This window comes from Phycodurus eques, chromosome 14 (assembly GCF_024500275.1).
Source record: "Phycodurus eques isolate BA_2022a chromosome 14, UOR_Pequ_1.1, whole genome shotgun sequence".
NCBI lineage: Eukaryota > Metazoa > Chordata > Actinopteri > Syngnathiformes > Syngnathidae > Phycodurus > Phycodurus eques.
In genome coordinates this window covers 9,782,509-9,801,746 of record NC_084538.1, presented here as the reverse complement: position 1 = coordinate 9,801,746, position 19,238 = coordinate 9,782,509, and the positions used below count along the sequence as shown (strand labels likewise).

The 19,238-nt window shown below is 41.5% G+C and overlaps 2 protein-coding genes across 9 annotated transcripts in view; one reads left to right on the top strand and one right to left on the bottom strand.

Annotated features, from left to right (window-relative positions):
- evla (Enah/Vasp-like a) overlaps positions 1 to 5,610 on the top strand; it is a 49,568-nt gene extending 43,958 nt beyond the window's left edge. For 5 of the 8 annotated variants that reach the window (XM_061695781.1, XM_061695782.1, XM_061695780.1 and 2 more), the window contains exons 7-13: positions 324 to 577; positions 837 to 952; positions 1,852 to 1,879; positions 2,009 to 2,048; positions 2,199 to 2,259; positions 2,365 to 2,422; positions 2,835 to 4,007. In XM_061695781.1, the coding sequence (XP_061551765.1) occupies positions 324 to 577; positions 837 to 952; positions 1,852 to 1,879; positions 2,009 to 2,048; positions 2,199 to 2,259; positions 2,365 to 2,422; positions 2,835 to 2,954 (677 nt within the window). In that variant the 3' untranslated portion in view covers positions 2,955 to 4,007. The other 3 variants (XM_061695779.1, XM_061695785.1, XM_061695777.1) reach the window with 1 other exon arrangement.
- Positions 5,611 to 8,662: 3,052 nt separating this feature from the next.
- On the bottom strand, positions 8,663 to 18,503 carry degs2 (delta(4)-desaturase, sphingolipid 2). Its single transcript, XM_061696317.1, has 3 exons — positions 18,307 to 18,503; positions 12,633 to 13,375; positions 8,663 to 10,284 (listed from the first exon to the last, which is right to left on the bottom strand). Exons 1-3 carry the CDS (start codon positions 18,386 to 18,388, stop codon positions 10,141 to 10,143), a joined length of 969 nt encoding a protein of 322 aa, XP_061552301.1. The 5' UTR covers positions 18,389 to 18,503; the 3' UTR covers positions 8,663 to 10,140.
- Positions 18,504 to 19,238: the final 735 nt, after the last annotated feature.

Genomic DNA, 19,238 nt, shown 5'->3' with positions numbered 1-19,238 from the left:
TAGGTAAACTGTCAATCAAAGTTAAAGATTAAAGCTTGACCTGGGTCGTGCGCAAATGTGAATGGAGCACTTTTGTGCTAAATATTACAATGTACAATACATATATAGCCTTCCCTCATCTGGATCCACAAAGAAACGTGCAAAGATAAAACTTTGACAGTAAAGTTGTTATAAGTCATTCAAATTGGCCTTTTAGGAATTAATTAGCAGCCTGAAAGTCAAACAATGCGTGAGCTTCTCACCTCCGAGCTTAGCGCCCAGGACCCTCGAGTCAACCCAGAGGGTCGCTCCCGTTAACCGAGCTCTAACTCTGCCCCTCGCAGGCGCCCCTGTTTCCGCAGGTCACCCTGCTATGCTGTCCGTGGCCCCGCCCCCGGCCGCTGTCCCGGCACCCATGGGCGGCCCCCCTGCTCCTCCCCCGCCGCCAGGTCCGCCGCCCCCGATGGCGGTGCCCCCGCCCATGCCCCCTCCTCTGCCCGCAAGTGGGGGGCCTTCAGCGGGTCCCCCTGGGACGCAGCAGCAGCCCTCGGGGTTGGCGGCCGCGCTGGCTGGGGCCAAGCTTCGGAAGGTTCAAAGGGTGAGCGTCCACATCGCTTCCTTGTTTTCAACCACTTAAGCTGTGTTAATGCTAAGGTAATGAAACTTTTATAGGGTGGGGATTTTTGTCTGACTTTGAAATATCCACCTTCAGTTAAAAAACAAAAACAAAAAAAAATTTTTGGGGGAAATACAAAAAAAAATCAAACAATGCCTGAGGTTTAAAGCCTCTGTGATTGTTTGTGCTTTTCGGGTGGAATAAAAGGAAAGTCAACAAAACTTCCGCTTGTGTGCTTTAGGATGAGAGCAGTCCGCCAGGATCGAGCGGCAAAAGTGACTCCAACCGATCTAGCGGTGGTAGTGGAGGAGGTGGAGAGGGTCTGATGCAGGAGATGAATGCCTTATTAGCTCGCAGGTAAAACGAGACATTTATTCTTCTACCTGCTGATTAATATTATACGTTAAGGAGATATTGTATGTGCACGGTCCCAGAAAAAATGGACTCACTCTTTGACAAGCCATGACTTCCAGCATATATTTCATTTTGATTTAGGCGTTTGATGACGTAGACGCAAGTCTAATGACTTCAATTAATGAAAACTGATAACGTGCAGCAACAGACTTTCATTTGGATTTACAAGACAGTCTTCCAATTTCTTCTTTCAACTCATCGATCACTTGTTTTGAGAGGTGCAGTTAACCCCCGCTTCATTCCATTTTAGACCGACCTACGATAGATGAAAATCCACAAAATAGAAAGACCATATAAAACTTTTTTTTTTTTTTTTCCCAATACTTTTTCTCCTCCCACACGTTTTAAACGCATGAAAACACACTTTTTAAACACATTATACACATAACTGAACACAAAAAAAACGAATTGAAAATGTAAAATGTATAGAAACTATTATACGTATTTTAGTGTGTGTTTAGATATGACATCAGAGAGTCCGTGTGAGTGTGTGGCTGTGAGCTGCGGCCGACAGCAGCTCCCGTGTGAGTGTGCTCATTGCGTTTCCGTTCAATAAACGGATGAAAAGTGCGTTGACAACTGTGGCTCTCCTTTCCCACATGCGAGGGTATTACATTATGTATACAAAAATAGATTCATTCTGAACGGCGATATAGATGTATACTGTATATCGCCCGAGTCACTATTTTTTTGTTTGTTTTCAGAAAATAAGACAACAAACAAATTCAACCAATAAAAAGTCTGCTTGACTTGATTCAACCTTTGCAGATAACCTTGACCTGGATGACTGACAATCTATTTTGACAATGTTAAAAATGACTTTCACGTTTCTTCTCGCTTAGACGGAAAGCTTCTGAGAAACCTGATGAGGCAAGTCTTTCTATTCGTCGTCCTTGTAATGCCGCAGCTCGATTATGTTCGCTGTTAAACCCTCAAGGCAAAAATCCGAGGTCAACTGTCTACATGCTGAAGTCAACATTTAGTCTCTCTCACCCGCAGGACGACTCCGGTAGTCGCGGGCCTGGTCAGAACTCAACAGGTATTTAATGTAAATACAAGATGCTTGTGAATGTGTTTTGTCCAGCTTGGATTCGTGCTATTATTAAATGGAAAAGTGACCCCAAACCAATCTTGCTCTGTGCAATGGAAAAGTCAGCAAAATTGTAACCCGCCCCTCGCTCCTTGTTAGATGCTGTGAAGAAGCCATGGGAGCGATCCAACTCTGCAGAGAAGTCCTCACTGGTGTCGAGGTGTGAACAGAATTTTCTTTTTTGCTACTGTGGTGAACATGCAAGAGCTGATTTTTTTTTTATTTTTTTCTCTCTAATTGAATGGATTTTGTCCTCATCTTGTAGAGTGAGACCCATTGGCAGCACTAGTGAATCAGACACCGAATTTGACAGGATGAAACAGGTTAGTTTTATGTTTCTATGTGTCACCTTTGCTATTATCTACACTAGTGATTCTCAAAATGTGATACTAGTCACTAATGTTACAGTGGATTAAACTTTTTTTTTTTTTTAATCCAATATAGTACAAGTAAATATAGTTCCGTTGTATTTCTTTTACGTACAATAAATTTGTTCTTTACGTTAGAATTGTTTGTTCTTAAATATTTATTTAGGTACAATTTTTACTTAACATTTAATGCATATTCCATTTTAACTGAATCATTATTTAAGATCAGTAATTTTATTTTCCTATATTTAAGTGAAATGTTCATCTAACTGTTTGAATGGGCATTTTTTTTTACATAGTTGAGGTTCGGAATTTAATACAACCATACTTTTTATTTGAATTAACTCAGAATTTGATTTTCTTGCAGGAGATTTTGGATGAAGTTGTACGTGAGTTGCATAAAGTGAAAGATGAAATAATTCATGGTAAGAATTGGTTTGAATCTCCAGGTTATACTTACATTTCCATGGCACAAAGTAATCAGTAACCTCTCGTTTATCGCAGGGGTTACATTCCAGAAGAAGTTGCAACCAATTATTCATTGTAGTCTTTATATACATTTTAAAATTTCATACATGCAATTCAATGTTAATGTGATACTTTAGAGAGGTGGAGGTATTCTATTTGTCCACTTGAGGGTGCCATCCACACGCTCTACTTGAGCACATGCCTTAAGAGGCAGTCGTGCTCTGCTTGAGTGACGTGTATTCCCACCCATGCAGACATGCTATAGATGTGCGATTTCCTGGCTGAAGCGTTTGCAACTGTGCGTCCCAGCGGTGTAGGAAGTGCAAAGCATCATGGGAATTAGGACCGGCAGATCTGGCTGCTTCCCAGGATTCTTTGGAGTGCTCTTTTTAACGAAAGTTCATGGAAAATCAAGCTAATCGTTACTCTTTACTTGCATTTGTTCTTGTCCATATTGTTATGAGTGTGTGGATTAGCTGTACGTCGGGTGAGGTTGGCATTTGTGAATTTGTTTCATGAAACTCGGACTGTGCCTCTTGACATTCTGGTCATGTTCACTCTGTCACTAAGCTACTTGGTGACCTACCAAATGTATGAGTTGAAATTGCTCAGTGAGGTTTCTTTTTCTGCAAAGTAAAAGAGCCCATTTGTCCTTATGTGAGTCATTGCTGCCACATTATAGTCAAATAGCCAACAATGCTAACTGTACCAGAGATGCACAGGTGAGTAACTGCACTACACTGATCAATTAAAAAAAAAAAAAAAAAAAAAGAAAGAAACACGCACAATGCACTGAATCTGCAATAAGTGAACCACAATATAGAGAGGGATTAATGTATTATCTTATTTGCTAATTGTTTTTGTTGGTGATTGACTGTCAGGATGAGTTCCTCAAAGAGTCGAAGTTGACGAGTAAACGAGGTGAAATCGATGTGTAACAAACCGCATCAAGTACAGTAACTAAATAATTGTAGTTTGTTACTTTGCATCAGTGGCTTTTACACTTACTGTTAGTGATGACAAAAGCTCTCCTATTGTGTGTGAGATAACCGTTTCATTTTTTTTTTTTTTTTTTTTTATGTCAGCTATCAGACAAGAAATAGGTCGGATCAGCACATCCTAATCTCGGCTGAGTGACATTTGGGAGGAAAGCAGGAGAAGCTGGAGAAAGAAAAAGGACAGAGAGGACGTGGGACGGACACAGACGGACCCGCTTGGAGCCCCCATGGAATGTTCTCCCAATGTTTCTGTGAGGTCACGTCGCCACGTCGCAGAGATGTTGTGCCAACATTTGAAACTGCCGGACAGCAAAACGGACGAAAAAGAGCAAGAGAAACTCGAGAAGGAAGAGCGTTTGAACTGTCGTGCTGACTTCAGTGTTGTGGTTGTGTGTGCACCTCTCGACTCAGACAGTTGCAGTTTTCTTCTGTTCCATCTTAAAAGGAAAATATTTTTGGTTTTCTAAGTTTGTACTGTTGTATTATTTAAATCCTGTGCTGATGTTGATGATGATGAGTATTTCAGAAAGACAAACGGAAACTTGCACACAATCTGTGTCAGCCTTTTATACTTCTTTCTCTGTTAATTTTATCCCAGATGATTTGTTTAAAACAAGCACAAAATTTGCAAAATGGTGCCGAGCTGATATTTTTATTGCCAGTGGTGTTGTGCGTCCAACCTTTTCTTCCCGCAGACAAGTAGCCACTGAACATACACGTTCTCCTTCACCACCAAGGCCACACCACTGAGCAGCCATCAGCTTGCTAAGAAGCCCTCAGGGGTGAGGAACCTACAACTCATGGGCCATATATAGCCCGCAAGAGCATTTCATCCAGAAAAACAGGCGACTCAAAAAACAGATTAACAGGCCTGAAAGAGTTTTATGGTGAGTCATTACAGGTCTCTTCCCTTGAAAAAAATAACAACAAAAAACAAACAAACATAATTGAATGTTTAGTATGTGTGGCTCAAATGTCGTAGCAACAGGACATCTGTGGATAAGTTTATCTGAGGGTGCCTTTGAAATGGTCGCTTCGAACCAAAATGCCAGACGTCCTGTGTCTTTCCGGGTATGACTTCTTGAGACCATTTTGTTGGCAGACATGCCCACCAAAAAAATGGCTTCACGTGCCATATTGTTTGTGATGAACAAAATCTGGGTGGCAACCAAGCCAAATTATTACTGAAATCGCCCCAGAAAGGTTCCCCACCCCTGTTAAATATTTAGTGGTGGTTAAAATAATAATTTTTAAAAAATGTCAATGACTAATCATGTTGTAGTTTTTCATCCTCCTGTTTTTTTGTGGCCCTCCCAGTTATGCATGAACCCCTAATCAATTTATTTGGTTAAATGAAAAAAATGGTGCATTTATAAGTGTGGTTTGTTTCCATGATGAATCCCCTTCTCTGTGTAGGAGGCGATGCTGATAATGGTAGCAAAGTGGGGGATGAATAATCAAACAAAACAAAAAGAATTATAAAAAAAAAAAAAAACGACAAGGGTGTTTCTCTGCCAATATGCAAAGTTAGCTCAGAAGAATGTGCACAAATGGAATGGTCGGTAAATGTGCTGGTAGCTCAAAGTGTCTTTGCAGGAGTTCAGATTGTTGCAGTCGCATTGTCTGCTCTCAGCAACATTCTCATTAAATCAATAAAAAGCTGGACGCAAAAATTAATTCAAACTTGTGTTGGAGGTTTCTGCAAAGCCCAAGCATGCTTTGTTTTTTAAATATTAAATATGTTATTGGGGGCTGTATATTTCTCTTTTTTTTCTTTTTTTTTTTATGCTTGCAGAAGGATTCTGGTAACTTAGCATAATCATTCATTCCAAATTCCATCAACTACATACAATAGTAGATATGCCTTGAGAGTGTACAATTTCTAACTTTTTCAAATTGTTAAAAGAAATTCTTAATGTCTTACTGTTTTCTCATTTTATTGTTGTTTCCAAAAGATCATAACTTTAAAATTCACCAATTAAAAAATTGGCCATGAAAAAAATGCTTGGAATTAAATGCGCAGTTCTGTAAATGAATGACAAAAAAATTGTTCATCAATACATGTATTTCAATGGGGTGGGAGAAGCTTTCTTAATGTTCTGAACTCCTGTTTCCATGACAGTGTTGCATTGAGTAGTATAATGCTGCCCAAAGGAGTTGCCACAGTGCAGATGTAGCACCTGACATCATGGCTTCTTCAAGAGTGGACGTACCATTAGACAAACACAGGCAATTACCTCGAGGGGCCCCGAGATTTCCAGGTGTCCACAAACATCTCATAAAGAAAATTATTAATACGGTTCTCGTCAATTTGCAGTTTGGGTCTTAATTCACGTGATTTAAAATCATCAAAATGCTTCATCTCATGATCGTTCTGACTGCTCCGCCCGTCCCTTCTCGTGCAATGGACTATTCCATCTTAATGCAAATGTGCAGACTTGTTGCAAAACAAACATGTTGGCAGGGTTGTGAGGAAACTGAAGCAGAGTTAACTAAGGGGAGCAGAAAAGAGCAGACGGTGAAAGGAAAACAAAGTTTTTATTAAAACTATCAAATATTTCAACCTTTTTCCACAGCGATTCTGAAAGCGTAACTGACAGCGACCACCACAGATATGAATAGGTAGATCCAACACGACTCTTTTGAGCGGCATGCCTATGGCGACGCTAAGCTAGTGGAGGGCATGAAAAGCAAAAGACCAAAGATGCCGGTACATTGTGCTGCATTTGGTTGTGTAAAGTGCCATACAACTATGACAAGTGAACTGGGAGTAACCTTTCACATTTTAAATATTTTTGGGGGCTTTTTGTTTTTTTCCAAAATGCTATGGCGTTGCCAAAAAAAAAAGTAAACCTCATCAAAATCGGTTGAAAAATAAGCAAGTTACGACTTAATATCAATATCCATGTATTGCCTTTGATGGGAACGTCGACAACATGGCCACAACGTAGTCACGTCAGCTGGGCTGCTATAGCGCGCTGGCGTATCTAGTCTTCATATCTATGGCGACAACAGCAAGAGCCAGACGCTCTTGCCAGTAGCACTTAGTGGCAGCTGGTCAATAGAGGGTTCTAGGATGCCGCCCCTCTGCTCAGCTGAGCCACCTTGAACAAGATTAATATATGTATATGTTTTATATGATCTATACGGTCTAGTTTAATGCCACACTTCCAGTTTGGGGCACCAGATTGACTGGAAATCAAACCGGCAGCGTCTGCGTGAAAGGAAGCAGCACGTCTGTCTGTCTGTCTCCTATATATCACACCTGTGATGTCAAATGTGAGTAATCCATCCGTCCATCCATCCATTTTCTGAGCCGCTTCTCCTCACTAGGGTCGCGGGTGTGCTGGAGCCTATCCCAGCTATGATCGGGCAGGAGGCGGGGTACACCCTGAACTGGTTGCCAGCCAACCGCAGGGCCCATACAAACAAACAACCATTCCCACTCACATTTACACCTACAGGCAATTTTTAGAGTCGTCAATTAACCACCACTCATGTTTTTGGGATGTGGGAGGAAACCTGAGTGCCCGGAGAAAACCCACGCAGGCACGAGGAGAACATGCAAACTCCACACAGGCGGGGCCGGGGATTGAACGCCGGTCCTCAGAACTGTGAGGCAGACGCTCTAACCAGTCGTCCACCGTGCCTTGTTTAGTTATACATTTCAAATAAATGTGTCTCCATTTTCTAGACAAACTCAAATATTGAATACAATTATCCTAATTAGGAAAACATTTGACAAAAGTTGGAAAATAAGGCATTAAAAATAATTAACTGTGATGATCAATGGCATTATCAACTGATTCAGTCAGACAAAAAGAGTCAGTCTTCGTTTTTAATGCACAGTGTGTGAATGTGCGTGGACAGTGGACACACAAACATCTTTGGCTCAACAGATCAGATCAGAGAAGAAATCAGCTTCGACAGTAATGACACCGTGACATTGCTCCCATGAAAAATAAAATGTATAATGGAGGCACTTTGGCTACTTAAGGTCATAATGTCCTAATTAATTATTGTACTTATTGCGATGATTTACTTAACAATCCTACAGGCAGCTTTTAAAAGGACATCATCACAGAAGACCTTGTGTTGAGGTGAAATTAAAACTTGTCAGTGAGGTACGGATGGGGTGCACCCCGTGACGGGGTTTCCCTTGGGCACCTAAATGACTAAAGATGCCCCTGGTCTTTTTCTGACAGAAAACTAGTAGAGACTGAATCAACAGCTGTAATGACTGATTATTTACCCTAGTTTGGGCAAGGTCATTAGTAAAATAATTATGAGAAACAAAGCAGAACAGACGTGTTTTGATCAGTATCTTCTTATAAAGATGTCAGTTTATTTGTTTTACATTTAAATAGACAACAAAATCACAAGATCTAAGTAGGTAAACTAAAAAAAAAATTATAATTCACAAAAGCAGACTATTGGGGTACAGCACACAGCAGCCCCGCAGAAGCATCTGCGCAAGCCAAAGTGTTTTCATCACTAGCCCAACTCATTTGCGCAAATGCGTTAACCGTTATGTGAAACGTTTAGGAACTCTGAACTTGGCCTCTCAGTCGTTTCAGTCGCTTTCACTGGCGACTGTTCCAGTCTCTGAACCTCTAGATGAGGTATGTAAAGTTCAAAGTCGTCATGGAAACAGTAATTTTGATAAACCCACCCCCCCCCCCCCCCCCCCCCCCCTCCGGCCCACAAAAAAAAAAAAAAAAAGCCTAAATGACATGTTATGTTATTAGGAATCCCACGCACGTTACTGGCAGGACGCCCTGCTCCAATACTACTGGCTCCAGGACAAGTGCTGAAGCACTATGATTGGCTGCTGTATCCTGGTAGAACACGCCCTACGAAAATCATATTAACGGCAACACACTTAAGTAAGTGTGTTGCCGTTAATATGAATCCCACTAGCCCTGACCCACCCTAACCCTAACCTAAAGCCATCATAGACTACCTTAACCCCAACCCTAGCCCTAAACCTAACCATAAACTTGTTTTCATTTCGTAGAAATGTGATACATATTTGGGATGGTTATCGTTACAGCTGCGTAGCCTTCCCGCGATTGCAGGAGCCAATCATGTTGCACCAGGGCGTGTCATGCCAGGAATTCGCATAGGATTCCTAATAACGCCTAAATGACACTCTTGGGCTATTCTGTCCACGTGCTTAAGTATCAGTGCTCGTATTTCTACACTGTGCCCTTGAACGCATCATTGAAGACCTTTTCACCATGATGTCGCATGTACTTCCGGGTGGCAAACAAATCGTATTTGACTGAGCCAGAGCGATTGAATGAGGATTTTAGCCTTCTTCTCTACCGGCGGTAGTTTGAACGTGTGAAGAAAAGAAGATATTACGTGAGGTAAGCAGACAGAACGCTGGCCGAAATCTGCATCTCAAATTCAGAAGTACCGAGCAGTTAATATGATCATTGAGGGCATTGCCAATTAACTGACTTTTCTATTGCTCGGCTTAATGGCGCAGATGTTCTCTTTTGATGCTGGCGAGCGCGCTAGCGAGCTGATGTTAACGAGCAGGCTAGCCATTATGTTTTGCTCAATTACTTAAAGACGACCCAGCGAAATATTTTATACATGCCTGTGAGAAAATGGAGGTTTCATTCTCACTCCATTTATCTTCCCCACCCACAGGTTCCACTGGATTATCTTAGTTTTTTTTTTTTTTTTTAAAGGTAAATTAAAAGTAAACCTTTTGGAGTATATCTGGTGGCACAACCCCAAACAGGTTTTTTGTCGTTTTCAGTTCAAGTCAATGGCAGCCACTCACTTTCTGCCACCCGGAAGTACCCCGGCCCCTGTTGTTAACAAACATTATGAAAAGGTCTACAAAGACATCACATGACATGACACTAAGAGGCAGCAAAAGGGACGGCACAACAATAATAATGAAAACAAATAACATGAAAATGTAGACCTTGCAAACAATAATTTTCACTGTTGAATACAATTAATTGTAGTCTCAAATGGCATGGCAAGCCATCTGTATTGTATGACAGGAACAGGTGGGAATTATGTGCGCTGTGAAAGAAGGAAATGTTTGCTTTCTTTTCTAACATGTTTGACTGCAACATAAGTGACTGAAGAAGAGCGCATCCAGCTTTGAAAGTGAACGTGGACTGCGGTGTGTTAACCAGTCAAATTAACATTAACCTCCCATCGATGAGTGGCGCATCCCCTCTACTCCTGCTTGCTCAGCTTGTACTCACGCTTGATTCGGGCGTACGGGCCGATACTGTCGTCGAACACGAAGTCCCACAGCACCCGCATCCACGACGTGTGCTGAGGCAGAGAGTCGTAGTACTCGGCCGCGATCTGCTTCACCTGGAAACACGAAGGAAACGTCCAGGATCAGAAAAGGTTCGAGGTGGCGGCTGCTGTTGTGCTTTTGAGTAAAACACTTAGTGTTTAGTGGATTCTTTTATATTCAAGTATGGCGGTAATTGAGCATGCCTTCTTATGCCGCATGACTACGTATTCTTACGCCATTTCACAAACTAGTTCATTGCACACCTTTCGTAACCTTGAAACTTTTCATGTCTGTCGTAAGAACCCCTTGTATTAGAAATGAGGTTTACTTCAACTTGTACTGGAGTTGTCACAATCTGATCACGTGATCGTAAACCGGGGATGCAATTGCAGAGGTATCAGATCGGACTCAAAATCAAGTGACTTGGCTCGGACTTGGGTGCAAAAAAAATGTCATCAGGACATCGCCAACTTACACTTGCACGACTTAAATTAAGGCCTGTACAGGTCAAGCTTTTACTGTATGATGAATTTAAATATGTCTTCCATAATTAATTCAAATGTATTATTCCAAATATAACTGATGTCAATGGGAAAGGTTTTTTTTTTTAAGCTTGGCTGAGGGAAAAACAAAACAAATGAATTGTAGTTGCAAAGTTTCACTAAACGAGCAGCACAATATCCTAGTGCTCAACACGTCTGCCTCATAGACAAGAGATTCTGGTTTTGAATCTTCACTCCATTAATGAGATGATTTACCCTGAAATTATTTGAGCAGATTTGTTATTTCAGAAGTTTATATCAAACTGGTAGCCCTTAATATGAATCAGTACTCAAGAAGTAGCTCTCAGTTTCAGAAGGGTTGGTGACCCCGGTTCTAAATTGGCCGTCGATGTGAATGGGAGTGTGAGTGCTTGTTTTTCTATACGTGTCCTGCAATTGGCTGGCGACCAGTCGGGAGTCTACCCTACCTCTCGTCAAAACTTCTGATGGGATAGCCTCCAGATCACCCACGACCTTAATGACGACAAGCGCTAGTGAAAGTGGATGGATGCAAGTTTCAGTCAGCACTGCGTGATTTTCCAATGACAAGCAAGTGCACATGGAAGCAGACGAGTTCTTTGTTCTCTAGGTGGATGTGGTGTGTGTAGTTTGAATACATTTAAAAGAGGACAACTGAGGTAGTCAGTGCATGGCTTAGTTCAAAGCCTTCCTTCTCCCATTGTTCCATGTATGAATTTGGTGGTTCTTTAGAAGAAGAAAAAAGGTAGAAAGTGTCTGTGGACTAACAGGTTTTGTGCCAGACAATTAGTTTCATTGTGGAGGCAAGCTGTTGACGTGCAGCCCGCAGTACCTTTGTGTTGTCGAGGCGCTCAAGCGGCATTGGTTAATCAGTTACCCGCTGTGATGTTTCATCTAATAAACACAACTTCTTTAGTTTAGTTTAGTACAAGACGGGCCACACCTAAGGCCCAGTACCCGTCACACAGCCGAACCCACAAAGTCCAACAGCAGACAGTACAGTTTGACAGTTTTTGAGGACGGACACACATTTCACATGACTTTAGCATAGCCTGAGACTTCAGCTCAGTGAGCTCCTTGTAGTAAAAGATTCCTGTGGCCTTTGTGATTTGCATTTCAATAACACCTCAAAGTTCAGGGTAGTTTAGTGGTACAAGAAGCTGTACTACCTTTCAGTCCAGTAAGTGCCTGTAAGAAAAAAAACTCAAGGCCAAACTATATAATATAGAACATCTTATATACAATATTTATGTTAACATGTTCATATGTCTCTGTGGCCAAACGAGCACGATGACATAAAGGGCAACCCACAATCCAGTCATCATTTGTGGGACACAATACACCAGGATGAAGGGAACTTCCATCCATTCTCAAAATAACTTCTTGAAACCACCACACACTGGCATACAATGGTGGGTGTGAAATGTGAAAACAAGATGCTTGAACATCCTCGAAGATGAATTCTCACTCCTCGATGCACGTTTAAGACAAGTGAGCTGCTCCTTAATATGGCGGCGAAGAAACAACAACTGGGTTGAATCGAGGCGCTAGGGACGTTGCAATTATAAGACATGAGATCCACCCAAACTGCTCAATACAATAATGTTTGTTTGACTTTTTCTTTGTTTTGTTATGCTTTGTTTTGTTATCCATCAGCAATGTCAAAGAGGAAAAATATGAAAACCATTAAATGGGAAATGGACGAACAACATGAGGGTGGTACCTACGTCTCTTTCCAGGCTGCTCAGTATACAGTAATATGGTATGATATGGCTATTAAGTTTTGCTTGCTCATTGGCACCTCAGAAGAGGACCAGTTCATTGGTTGATTTATTTACTGCCCAAACGTATAGATTCCTATGAGAGATGCTTTTGCATTGGAAAGGTGATGATGGTCTTACCTGAGGTAGCTTACTGCCAGGTATGCTTGGGAAGTCATGGTGCTCCATGTGGTAGCCAACATTGAAGGTGATCAAGTTGAGCGAGCCATAGTAAGAGTATGTCTCGTGCCCCTTCACGAACATGTAGTGCTCGGCTATGAAATGTCCGGAGATGGGGTGCAGTCCCATACACAAGATGGATCCCGCGATGAGGTAAACGACCGGCTTGAGCCCCCACAGATAGTAGATGACGGCATCCGCCGCAAGCTGTACGGCAAAGTTCTGGATCTCCAGATTACAAATGGGTTTAGGGTTGACCAGGAGCGGGCGCAGGCTGTAAAACAATGGCTGCAGGAAGAGCCACACCACCTTCCTGGTCGGGGTACAGAAGAACCAGCCTTCAAAGTCCGTGGGAATGTCCACGTCCAGCTTGTCTCGCCCCAGGTAGCGGTGGTGGTCGATATGGTACTTCTTGAAGGAGGCCGAGTAGGGCACGCCGATGGGCAGGTTGGCCCACATGGCGAACCAGCGGTTCCACTTGGCCAGTTTGTTGCCAAATGCCACGTTGTGCGAAATGTCATGGATGGCCAGCGTCAACGAGTGGTTGACGCAACCGCCGAACGCGTACGCCCAGAACAAGATCCACTTCCACGGGAGATCGCGCACCAGGTAGCAGGCCAGGAGCTGGGACAGCACCATGCCCGACACCACCCACTTCAGATGGGGATCTGGACCCATCAGGGATTTGATCTCTGGGTATTTGGCTATCAGGAACACAAGAGAGAATTCAATTTGGGGGGCGGGGGGGGGGGGTGTCACAGAGTACAAGTATAAGCTGTATAGAACACGGATGGATGGATTATAAGGGAACCAAGTAATCATTTCATGGATTGAAACTAATAATGAAACCTTTTATGTACAAGTAACTTTTGAGGCTCTCAATGTTGCTTAACAAAAATAAAAACAGCAATAGGAAGAGAATTATACAAGTAAAAAGTCTTAGCCGAATCAGGTTTACGCAAATACAGGCCATGCCCAACCCTAATTTTTATACAAATTAAATTAAAGATATTTCTTCTTACCTTTTTACCCCCAAATGTGAGCTTCTCTGATAAATAAATTAATCACGACATGAAACTTTGTTCAAGTAAATAACTACTGTATCATTTGATATCTTAATCACAAAATGTTTTACTATTTGTAATTTTAAATATGCATGGATAAAAATAATACTTAAAAATACTTTGGTTAAAGAGAGCTTCTACTGTTTATAAACTTGACATTGGTGCTAGTCTAATACATTTGTTAAGTACTGTAGACATTTCACTAATTCCTCTGCCTGTCAAAATTATGTTTTCAAAATCAAAGACAAGTCCAACATTGGATGCACGTTAAATATTTATTGTATTTTTGCCTATAAACTTATGTATACTCTTCAGTAGATGAAACGCTGATAAGATATGACCATGTATCGATTGGTATGATATATTTCAAATTTCTACCAAGCAGTAAGTGTTCATTTCAGTTCTGTACGGTAAACATTTTGACTGTGTTTCCATTGTGAGAAGAAAATCAATAAACAAAACAAAAACAAAAAAGAATGAGAGATGGTAAAACTTTGCCGTCTTGCTCTTTTCGTAGCCAACGATGCCATCCCCATCCCAAACGGAATTGTAGTGCTTGATGGAAACATTACATGTAAATCAGCAGTAAAGCTTGACAACAATAAACAGACCAAAGGACAAGTTAGAGCATGGTCTGTGGCGACAATGCTTCTTCTCGTGGGAGGAGGCTGCTCACAATTCTTTTTCTTAATTGGTCAAGGTGTTGCTTTGCTGAGGGACCATAAACACAAACATTACAGATGCAAGCTTGGGTTTAAGCAAGTCCACCTCATTACTTGCAAGGGTTAACGTATGTTTGAAGATTTTCAGAATGTCAAAAATGTCACAAGACGTTAAGGAGTCAGTCACTTTTCTGGCTTTCAGCCCACTTGTGTTAACCCCGAAGAGGTCCCTTAAAGATCAGAATTCAAAATTTAAAAATTCAGCTGTTTAAATCGATAATTATAACTCAATGTATCGTCTGCGTTTTGAATCTAGCACCTTCCAGTCTTCGGCTATTTTTGGCTGTGACATAAGAGCCGCTCCATTCATTCAGCGTTCTCACACATCGTTGTTCGGTTTATTGCGGCATATTTTGCTGTTTCACAAGGTTTTATTGTGCACGCCACCTTATTTCTGCACGGAGTGGTGCGTGCGTCCGCAGTAACATTAGTCCATGTGGAAAGGTGATCCCTGCGAAGCTTCGAGGCAACAATTTTGCGTTAGTATATATTTTTTTTTTGTAATCGAATTACTTGGTCAATTGTTTCAGCCCTAGAATCCATATAAATGTAAAAAAAATATATTGAACTTTTTCATGAATTGTTTTTTTGGGTATGTCAACATGAATATGGGCTGCTAAAAAAGCATATTTTAAAACGAATCATCTTTTTTCAACATGCAAAATGGCTTGAACATGAACAAAAACCTGTATGGCACAAAATGCGCTTCAGGCACCTTAGCGCACATTAAACTGAGTGAAAGCTTCAAAGACATGTAGTGTGATTTCAAGGCATCTCTGCAGCATGTCCCCTATTCGCCTTTGAATTGACCGATCCTTCTTTACGGTGTAAATATTTAACTCAATTGCCCTCTTTTCAACAATTGCTCATTTCAAGGAATGATGACTAAACTAATACTAAACACACAACTCCAACCTAAGAATTAATTCATTTGGAGCCAGTCTATGATGTGATATCACCACTAATGGGATTGTTTGTCCTATTATACAGCCATGTTGCCAAATATTACATCTTTATTTGCTTTGTGTGTGTTATCCCACCCATACAGGGCATCATACAGTTAGATGAATAACTAGACAACAAAAACATGGTGTCTAATCCTATGGTTGGGGAGGTCATTGCTTCTCAACTGCTGTTACCTTGGGATCTGCATTTTTTCTATCGTTGCTAAGACACAACCCACTTTTGTATGGCTTAAAAACAATAAAGAGAATGTATTGTTAAAAAAAAAAAGTCTAAAATTACACTATATATTTTTAAACACAATGCTATGCTTACATGTTCAAAGTGAATTTCAGAGCACATTGTTAAGAAACTGAGTATGAACATGATAACTGCATGTTCAAAAGTGAATATAGTGAAAACAAATATCTAAACTCCGAAAAATTGGCCACAAAATGTCATTTGTTAACACTGATCTTTTCTTTTTAGGAAAGTCAGTCGGAACATGTAGTCTAGCAATAATCTACACTTGTGCAGTAGTCTGCGACCCACTTTTGGGTCCCGACCCACCAGTTGAGAATCAATGTTAGGGTGTATAGGGAGTTAGCTTCCGGTTTCATCTCATAATCAATAACAGCAGATGATTTACTCCACCCAAGCATTGTTGAGCTCAAGTAAATAAACAAATAACAATCACGCTGTGTGGCAATCAAAGAACAGTCAGCGCTTATCACAATAACCATATTTTCATTTCCATCCATTTTCCGAATAGCTTATCCTCACTAGGGTCGCGGGCGTGCTGGAGCCTATCCCAGCTGACTCTGGGCAAGAGACGGGGTGCAGCCAGCCAGCCAATCGCAGGGCACATATAAACAAACAACCAGTCGCACTTACATAAACACCTACGGGCAATTTAGAGTTACAATAACCACATGATAATGGAAAATGGAAGGGGCCTAGCTTCCAAAATATCCTCCTTCATTTTCCGCTCCATGGGGCAGAGAACAATTCAAAATTCAGCCCTTTAATATTTAATGGCTTAGAGGTGTCAAGCAACCTATTGTCTCGTTTGACACCTGTGGAAACAGTGTGAAAACAAGACTATAAAAAGAAACTGGTGAAATGATCACAGGTCCATTTTTATCGGGTCGCCGAATGTCAAGAGTTTTACAGATCCTCATCCTCACGCAGTTTCGTTGGCTTTTTAATCAACACCATCTGTTGTCTTCTTCGTGGTCGGTTCCTGGCTTTTATTGAGCCAAGGCAACCATTTGACCCTAGAAAAACCTCACAGCGCACCACCTAACAAAAATGCCACTAAAAGTATGACTACTAAAATAATGATCTCTCAATTTTCTCATAAATTGACTCTCTGTAATAGCTGGGCCTTTTTAATTGAACAAGTTGATATACTTGCAGAAAGCCATGACTTATTTTGTCTCATGAATGGCAACAGGTGGTTTATTGTATATTCTGCCGTCCAAAAGAAGAACATTTGATTTTCCTGCTTGCCACTATACTGTACATCACTGGTGTAGATAGATGGACAAAAAAATTACAGTATTTGTAATTAATAAAGTATAATGTATTTATTTATCAACAACTGAAGTGGAAGTGGATAATGTCCCACAGCACCCCTGATGGTCTTTCACGACACATTAGTGCGCCACGGCACCCTGGTTGGGAATCGCTGGGTTAGTGTACTATATATGTCGATGTTATGGCAAAACATGATACATTTTGGTAAGGGAAGGAAATAAAGATCCAATTTTGTCTTTGGTTAAAAAAAAATGTTTATTAAAAAAAAATAAGAACAGCATCATTGGTGAAGCGTGACACGTTAATAGCCTGTTGCATTAACAGCTGTGGTTCACAGTCAGCACATTTGACACAGGGGACGCTCTCTCTTATGGGCTGTGGTCATTTGACTGCCATATAAGCCGTCTTCTCACACGCTAAAACGTGTGTGGGTGTGTGTATATGGGCATGTGCATGTATTTGTCAAAAGCAGACATAGGGAGAAAGAAAAGAGAGTATGTGCCTTGTTACCAAGCCAGGCCAGAGGCATTATCACAGCTCCTGCTGCAATATGCTGCCATTGTGCAACTCGCGTGAACATACAGTACAGGTCAAGCTCCCGTGAGTTTTTGACAAAGCAAAAAATGTCAACAGAAACCTGTCAAGTGTGGTTTTGAACTTACAGTCACAATATTAATAAAAAATACCAATGTGCTCGCTAAAAGATGGATTTTTTTTTTTTTTTTTTTTTTAAATAAATGTCTAAATGTAGATTTTCAGTCATCCAGGTGATGAGAATCTGCTAAGGTTGAATCGAGGCAACTGGACTCTTCTTGTTTGTTGAATTTGTTGTCATGTGTGTGTTTTTTTATTGTTTGTTTGTTTACTGAATAAGTTAAAAACGACTTGGGCAACTATGCTATTAGGCTAACAATATGTCTGTTTAAATGAATTTACACAGAATGGCTATATGTCATTAGCCATGTTGAAGTTACGCCATTATGCATCTGTTGTGAAATGATACCAACCTCAATTCTGCTATCGGCTTGGTATGTCCAAACTGGTACTAATGAATGATTTTGCCTCAAATTTATCTTCGTTTTTTTTTGGGGGGGGGTCTAGAAACACCCCTGGCCATGACATTTTTTTCTAATGTCAAATATGTGCCTTGGCTCAATAAAAGTTGGGAAAGAATCGCTGAGTTAAGGTAATCCCTGGTGGTGTGCAGTTTCTCTGCATCTATTGAGTGGTGATGACTGGTCGAATAAGCACTAGTAAACTGGTTCAACCGGATCATAGCACTTGTTACAAACGTAGCAAAAATAAATAAATGAAAAAAAATTAAGAACTTCTTACTCGTCTTACTTGTGCGGGTTATGTCTGACTCACCCAGTATCTCTTTCCTCCTCGCCGTGTGCGGCTGGTCGTTGTAGACCCATTCGAAGTCGCCTCTTCCACCTGCCTTGTCCATGTCGTCCTATTGCTGGCGAAGACTGAATGGAGCCGAGTGGTAAAGTCAAGCCGTGGGGTGGAGCAACGTAGCGCGAGTGGCGGGCGCCGCTCCAACTCGTAGTGGAAATAAAGAGCTTTCTCGCCCGCCCACTCGAGCAGGTAACAACATGGCGTCATTCAGCAGGTGTCCCTCCACCCTCATCTCCCTCGTTGGCGGCCGCCGCACCTGCTCCACAGGCCCTGTAACCTTTCGCTCCTCCTTTTAGGGCGTGAACAGTGTTGGGAAGATGACTTTGGAAATGGAGTTGGTTACAATTACAAGTCACCCCTGTTGAAAATGGCATAGTCGTGTGACTATTTCACTGCCTTTACATTTGATGACATTTTGATGACTTGTCTTAATTTTGAATGGATGCATCAACAGGACCCTTGGATGTTTCTATCCAGCCATCCATTTTCTGAGCTGCTTCTCCTCATTAGGGTCGCGGGCGTGCTGGAGCCTATCCCAGCTATCATCGGGCAGGAGGCGGGGTACACCTTGAACTGATTGCCAGCCAATCGCAGGGCCCATACAAACAAACAACCATTCCCACTCACATTCACACCTACGGGCAATTTAGAGTTGTCAATTAACCTGCCTTGCATGTTTTTGGGATGTGGGAGGAAACCGGAGTGCCCGGAGAAAACCCACGCAGGCACGGGGAGAACATGCAAACTCCACACAGGCGGGGACGGGGATTGAACCCCGGTCCTCAGAACTGTGAGGCAGACGGTCTAACCAGTCGTCCACCGTGCCTGGATGTTTCCTCTAAAACAATTTGTTTTAAAAAGTGGATTAAAACCACAGATTATTATGGAATTAACCACAT

Coding starts and splice junctions, on each gene's coding strand:
- degs2 (XM_061696317.1), bottom strand. CDS start 18,388: ATGGACAAGGCAGGTGGAAGAGGCGACTTCGAATGGGTCTACAACGAC. Junction 13,376..18,306: donor GAGGAGGAAAGAGATACTGG/GTGAGTCAGACA, acceptor TGTTCCTGATAG/CCAAATACCCAGAGATCAAA. Junction 10,285..12,632: donor CTGGCAGTAAGCTACCTCAG/GTAAGACCATCA, acceptor TCGTGTTTCCAG/GTGAAGCAGATCGCGGCCGA.